Source organism: Chrysochloris asiatica, unplaced genomic scaffold (genome assembly GCF_000296735.1).
Source record: "Chrysochloris asiatica unplaced genomic scaffold, ChrAsi1.0 scaffold00080, whole genome shotgun sequence".
Classification (NCBI taxonomy): Eukaryota; Metazoa; Chordata; class Mammalia; order Afrosoricida; family Chrysochloridae; genus Chrysochloris; species Chrysochloris asiatica.
This window is the reverse complement of record NW_006408598.1, coordinates 9,061,158-9,068,604: the sequence shown is the minus strand read 5'-3', so window position 1 is coordinate 9,068,604 and position 7,447 is coordinate 9,061,158. Positions and strand designations below refer to the sequence as shown.

The 7,447-nt window shown below is 39.5% G+C and overlaps 1 protein-coding gene across 2 annotated transcripts in view; it reads right to left on the bottom strand.

The window, feature by feature from the left end:
* UBA3 (ubiquitin-like modifier activating enzyme 3) overlaps positions 1-5,991 on the bottom strand; it is a 40,418-nt gene extending 34,427 nt beyond the window's left edge. The window contains exons 1-4 of one of the 2 annotated variants that reach the window (XM_006865633.1): positions 5,958-5,991; positions 5,729-5,770; positions 3,752-3,872; positions 1,284-1,364 (exon numbers count right to left, since the gene is read on the bottom strand). In XM_006865633.1, the coding sequence (XP_006865695.1) occupies positions 1,284-1,364; positions 3,752-3,872; positions 5,729-5,770; positions 5,958-5,977 (264 nt within the window). In that variant the 5' untranslated portion in view covers positions 5,978-5,991. The remainder of the gene's footprint in view (positions 1-1,283; positions 1,365-3,751; positions 3,873-5,728; positions 5,771-5,957) is intronic. The other variant, XM_006865634.1, reaches the window with a different exon arrangement.
* Between the last annotated feature and the right edge of the window lie 1,456 nt (positions 5,992-7,447).

Sequence of the window (7,447 nt, the reverse complement as noted above, 5' to 3'; positions counted from 1 at the left end):
CAGAACCTATCAAGAATATCACATTTACAAATAATTACTTCAAAGTGGAGAGGTTCCACATCAGTCATGTACGCATACACAGAACCTATCAAGAACCACTGTCCATCCTCCATAAACATTTCCCTCCAGGACTCTCCAGCTTCCAACTGCAGAAGTCCCTAAGTCTGATAAGGCACTGTCATTTTCACACATCATCAGAATGTATCATACATATATATTTTGTGTGAGACTTATCTCCCCAATAAACCTTCATATTACTTAAGGGCAATAAATACAACGACCTCCTATCTTCACAGAATCCAGTAAAACACTAAGCACAGAGAAGCTACTTACTTACTTTTTGCAGTTTCACTATGAATGATGTTTGAGTTTCCTAACAAAATTAATGTGGCTGCATTTGTGTTTACACCCTAGGCCCTTGGACAACTTTTAGATCCTTCATTTGGCTCTGTGAGCAACTTCTTTTCCACTTTTTTATACACCATAGAGAAGTCTGGCACACAAACAGAGCTGTAAATCAATTTTCTTTCCCAGCTAATTTCTATTCTGCAGTTACCAGGATGAAACCAATAAATCAAGTCACAAATTATGGATTTCTAAAGTGTTTCAAACTATGGAATCAGCATTACTAAAAAATACTGTCTTAAAACGGTATTTATTAATATAAATCCAGAAGAGAATGGAACGGAGGTAAGAGAGGAGACAGAGAACGAAATCAAGTTTAGCTCTCCCCAACCTTATGGGAATCTACTATGATATCATCATCAAAATGACTGTCCCATTACGTCATGTATACTGGACAGTGGTATAATACAGAGAAGGACACTGGAACTGAGGACATGGATTACATTACAGGGATATCACTATGATCCAGAAAAACTTGGGCAAATTACTGACCAATTCTGCAGTGTCTGCCCTCCCTCCCTACCTGGGTTACTTTGTGAAACTAAAGTAGTCATAAATTTTTGAAAACTACACATTAAAATGTTAAAGACCACTTTTCTTATTTAACTTTGATAAAATGAATGAGCACTTTGCAAACAGGACAAACTTTGGTAAAAAGGCAGAGAAAAAAATTGAAGTAACAAATTCTATCAATGATATTATAGTTGATAAGTTTTAGGTTCACAAAGTTTCAAAGTTACATCATTTTCATTACTTTCTGAAATTAGACCTGCTTAGGAGAAAAGGTTAACAATTAAACACAATAAAGAAATTTCTTAGAAAAAAGGTTTCATTAACAGAAAAAAAAAAAACTGTATATGTAGATTTAGTTATATTACCAGATTTTTCAGGAGCTCACATCCTAAGCCGCCAGCTCCAATGACTAGAACTTTACATGTATCTAACAAAAACTGAAGAGACTGTAAAGAATGAAAAGGCATATTAAAATCGGGGTAACAGCAGCCATGAGCACCAGTAACAAAGCAACAGCCATAAAACAGTGTCTAACATTTTCATCAAAAACACAATTGAGGATAAAATGAAGACTGTATGTTTAATAAATACAGTATTTACATCTATGAACTAGGAAGACCCAAAGACGCTGAAACCCTAATGACTCCAGAGTTTCAATCTTAATGTTTTGAACTGACTTTTATTATACTATATTAAGAGGCTGTTTCTATGTTCTCTAGCAAGAAAAACTACCCCAAATTTCAGAGTTTTTTTCTTTGATTTATTTGATGCAGGGTGAAAAGCATCAAATCCAGTTATTTAATTGATTTCCTAAACAAAGAATCATTTTTAAATCTTAAAAAAAAAGACACCAAGCACATCCAGTTAAAAAAAGGAAAGGAGAAACAGTAGGAGCTGCTTTTAAACAGTGAGTGAAGCTTATAAGACATGAGATGATGGAAAGAAAAAAAATAGAAAAATCTTAGCAAACAGTTTTTAGGCCTAACTAAATACTTAGGAAACATAGTTTTAGGCCTAACTAAAGGCGTCCTGGTGTGGCGCTGTGGGTTAAAGCACCAGAGTGCAAAGCCGGTTGAACTGCAATGTCTGTGGTTCAAGCTCACCAGTGGCTCCTTGGAAACCCTGTATAGGGTCGCCATGGGCAGATCCGACTCGACTGCATTTAACAACAACAACAAAACACTCTTAGGGCCAGAGTCTCAGGGGACAGCAAGGCCAACTGGCACAAAACAGTTCACAAACATATGGGGGCTTCAAAAGGTTAGTGGCAAAAAAATTTTTAATTCAATTTTTCCACTAATTTACTGAAGTTGTCTCAAAAAATGTTCTATATCCTACTTTAATGAGTAGCAACTTGGATCTTAAAAACTTGTGAGGAGTCATGTAAGTCAAAACCACAGGTTTTTCCCCGTCTGGAGCAAAGAAGATTAAAGAAAATCAAAGATGGATGGGAACAATTAGTCCAAAGCATAAAAGGATCACGTGAGCCCCAGCTTTCATGAGTCTAAGACCGGAAGAATTAGATGGTACCTGGCTACCATTACTAACCCCTGTGAAAATCATCACACTAAATGGTCCTCAGAGGAGAACGCTGTGGAACAAAACTCAAAACCACTTATAGTAAAAAACCACTCGGGGAACTCCTGAGACTTCGGCCCTTGGTCACTCATCAGGCCCAGAGGTGAACTCACCTCTGTGGCTCAATTGTCAAACAATAGACAAGTTGATAAGGGAAAAAAATAACACTAGGAAAGCATGCCCTCCTTAGATCAATCAACCATTGAAGACCACAGGGCGGCATTTGCCCAAGGACAAAGTTCAGAAGGCAGAAAGGGTTCAAAATAAGGAAGAATGGAACCGGAAACACAGAGCAGAAGTAGGATGAGTAATACTACATTGTAGGAACTGCAATCAATGATAGGAAACAAAATGTTTATGAATTGTTGAATGGAAACCTATTTTGCTCTATAAATATTCATCCAGTTCACAATTAAAAAAAAATGTTTAATAAAAATTGCTTCAAAAAATAAAACTCTTAATAAAATTGTGTATCCATTGAAATGCAACCTGAAACAATAATTTAACAGAAGTTGCTATCTTAAATTATCAGGCAAAAATATTTATAGAAGCATAAGGAAATACAGTGGATTGTCCAAAGAATGGCAGAACCAATACTACTTGAGTATACACCGAATAACAGTATTAAAGGAGAGAAAAAGCATTCAAATGAGATACGGAACTAAATCTAAGATCTTGTACTTTCACTATGAAAAGTGGTACAATATTTGTTTTAAAATTACTACAAGGAATACTTTTATAAGGTAGAATTTATAACAAACAAACAAAAAAAGATGTATGGAACTGAGTATCTGCTTTGCCAGATACTATCAACTCCAAAATTCTATGCCTCTACTACACAGTATTCACATAATTGTTAACATGCAATTATCTTCAATGTTAAATAAAGATTTCAACTAAATTCAAGAGTCAAACAAGGACATCTATGTTTCTGTCTAAATTAATTTCTCAAAGCAGGACTAAAAAGGGGGAGTATATCAGCAGTTATTTAAACTGAAATTTTAAATGAAGTATAACTTAAAATTTAAATTAGCTGTCTACTTCAATTACATGAGACATTTAAGAATAAAAACTCAAGTATTAGTCACTCAACCAAAATTAGTTGCAAATGTTTAACTTAGTATTTCAAGTAACTTAATGTCTCCATACAATTTTATTAGTATGTTTATAAGATGAGCAAATTAAAAAGGAAGCATTTTATTATTTGTGAAACATAAAACTATTAGAGGAGTTATTTAAAATAAACATTTCTCACTTCAGTGCTCGGTTCGAAATCAGGGTGTGTGAAGGGTCCAGATCGCTCGAGGAACTTCTTTACATGGTTCCAGCGACCTTCCCAGTCTCCAGTGTCCCCACACCCACCATCAACAGCCATTCTGCACAGAACACAGTAAATTCAGCTGCAAAGATCAGTAGGAAAGAGCCACACCTATAGCTAATACGGTTTTCCCAAACGAAAAGGTAACCACACCAGACCTGCTCAGATCAAAAATAACTATTCACTGTGGCTATCTATGTCTATGCAGTTATTGAAAGTTAAGAGTTACATGTCGGTTTCTACTTGATTCCATGTTCGGTGAACTAAATCAGTCTACATGTTCCTAAAGCAACTCAAGAACAAACTTGGGATTCTGGTTGACTAGGGAGAACTGGCCTTCTCCACATGGGGTACTTACAAAAGATTACAGGCTTCCCAAATCTGTTTCTTTAACAGACTTGACACTCCAAATAGCTGTTACAAAGAAGAAGAAGAAAAAAAGCTACACTTTCAAAACTGAGATGCTTCAAATCTGAGCCCTTTCCAAATTTCAAAGGTGGGATTTAAAGAGTTTTAATGACAGAAACTTTCACACATTTTCCTCAGAGAGAAATACAGGTCTCCATTTTCAAAAACAGGAGTCCTGGTGTGGCGCTATAGGGTAACCCTGGAGCGCAAGGTAGTTTTGAACCGAAAGCTTACAAGTTCAAACTCACCAGGGTCGTTATGAGTCAGAATCAACTCGACAGCACTTAACAACAACATTTTCTAAAAGTATATCTGCTAGTATTGTGACATTGTTTATGTTACCAGTAAAAAACACAAAGTTACAACTGCTACGCTTCATCATCTTGAAAACCTTTTAGCATACACAACTAAGGCAGGCCTCTGCTTTTAGTAAAACACATGAGCTTTTTTTTTTTAACCAGGTGTAAGATTTATGTTTGACTTTACTTCCTAATTTTCAACTTTCATACAACTCCCACCTTCAAATATTTAGTAGTATCTTTGCCTAGTAACAGACACCACGGGTTTTGATAATGACTTTGGGCTTGGCTCTACAAATAATCGCACGCTGACCTTGCCAAGTTTTTTTAATATCTATAAATTTCATCGGCAGATGATTGTTTGTAGCAATTTCGTAAACGTCATCGTGAGGACTGATTGAATACAACTAGGGGACCTACTAAGTACACGGTATTGTGCATACAGTAAGCAGTCAAATTTCAACTGTCATTTGAGCAAAACCGGAAGGAAAATGAAAGGCGGGAAGCAATATGACATTAGGCTAATCTTTCAAGTCCTCTTGCAATTGAATTTCAACTTTCTGAGGGCCACACTTCAAGTCTCTACAGCACTGCTAGTGGAAATTGACACAAATGGAATTCACCACACCTGCTTCCCAGGGAGGGAGGGCAGTAGAATTATGTGGCGTTGGCTACGTTGGAAAACACTTTATTTAAATCGGTTGCACCTGCACAAAACTCAGCATCAGATAAGATGTAGGGCGTGCAATCTTAGGGGAAAATAGCTGCGCGGGGTTAACACCCTTCTTTAACAGCCAACTGTTTGGCCCATCTAGTTGATGTGTCTGATACACACAATTCCCATCAAAACTTTGCGATCCGTAAACAAAGGTCCCAAACATCTTAGTGCCCATCGCATTCCCTTTACACAGGGTCACGGCTCGTGACAATTTGGGATGGAAGGAAAGAGGGGTGCAGGGGGGTTCCTGGCACCAGACCTCTAGGTCAATCACCCCCGCGGCCCTTGCAGAACCTGCTGCAGAAACCGGGAGCGGCCCGCCGGGCGCCCGGGGCTGCGGGACCGGGGTCAGGGGTAGAGGCCACGCGGCCTGCGCTCCGGGAGCCCCCCTCCCAGCACCCCGGGTCCGCTGCGGCTGGTCCCCTAGGCCTGGGGTGGGAGGGAGGCGGGGGTCCCCAAAGAGGGCCCCGGCCTCCCCGCAGCACTAACTTCTCAGCCAGCAGCTCCTCTATTCTCCTTCTTTTCTTCTCCCTAAAAGAAAGAGAGAATAAAAGAAGGGTCAGCATCACGCTACAAACTGGGCGCCGCGAAGGGATGGGGGCGAGGGGACAGGGCAGGCGGAGGGGAGGGGACCCCGGGTGGCGGCAACTGCCGCCCACCGCCGAGCTCTCTCACAACCCTGCTCGACCCGGCGCTCCCTCAGAAGCTCAGTACTTACGGTTCCTCGCCATCCGCCATATTGTTCTCCGCCTCTTCCCATGAGCCCTCACGGCAGGCGGGGCCGACAGTGGAGGGGGCGCGGCCTACGGAGATGGGCGGGGATGAAGGCGCTGGGCGCCCTTGGACTTTATTTAAAGCGGTTTTTGTAATTACAATCTTGATTAACTGCACCTAATTAAATACATTTTATACAGTGCCTAATGTTGCCATACTGCGTGAAAATGTAGGCACAATACGTTGGATGTTATTACAATTTAAGTGATATAAAATGTATGTTGTTACTTAGCATAGAGTGGATTCCCAGTCAAGGGGTCCCCATGTGTGTCAGATTAGAATTGCCCCAAAGGATTTTCAAGGGTGTGATCTTGCAGAAGGAGAGGGCTAAGTCTGTCTTCAGAGGCGCCTCTGGGTGGGTCCAATACCCAACGCTCCAATTGGCAGTGTAGCACTTAACTGTTTGGGCCACCCAGGGACTCTAAAACATTGTATAAAAAAATTCCGAAACAACCAGAATTGTCAGGTTGTTCTCAGGATACTTCCTACATCTTTACACAAAGTTACTTTAAGAATAAGGATACAAAAATAAAATGTTTATATACAGAATACAGTGTATCTAAACCCATTTTAAGGCGTGGTTGAAGATATTATTTTATTTCTTTGTGAAAATAAATATTAATATTTCAGTGTGAAATCATTCTGTCAGATAAGCAATTAATCAGAAATGGAAATAACTGGAACAAAACATTTTTCTGGTGATAAAATGTGTTTACTGTAGAAAAGTAAAAAGAAAAATGCGCAAAAGCACGCGCGCACAACCACACACACACAAAGAAAAAATTAGAACACACATAATTCCTTCTCTGTTCTCGAATGCCGTTAAGTCAGTTCTGACTCAAAGCTACCCTGTATAGGGTTTCGAGAAGCAGCTGGGGAGTTAAACTCTGTGATTAATGCGCTGCTCTGCAAAGTCCGTTTGAACTGCAAGGTAGAAGCCGACTGGAGGGTATTTAAAAATAACAAAAATCCCTTCTCTAAAGACTGATAAAAATTTTTATAGCCAATGATACTGACGGAGGAAGTCCAAGGTACATTGAAGGAATTGGCAAAGAACAAGGCACCAGGAATTGATGCAATAAAAATTGAAATCTTTCAAGAAAGTGAGGTGGCACAGGAGGCACTTACTCATCTCTGCCAAGAAATTTGGAAGACAACTATCTGGTCGATTGATTGGAAGAGACCCATATTGATGCCCATTCCAAAGAGTGGTGACCCAACGGAATGTGGAAATCATTGGACAATCTCTTTTATATCCCATGCAAGTTAAGTTTTACTAAAGGTAATACAGAGACAGCTGTAAGCATACATTGACAGAGAACTTCCAGACTTTCAAGGTAGATTCAGATGAGGCCGTGGAACGAGAGATATCATTGCTGATGTCTGATGGATGTTGGCTGAAAGCAGAGAATATCAGAAAGATGTTTACCTGTG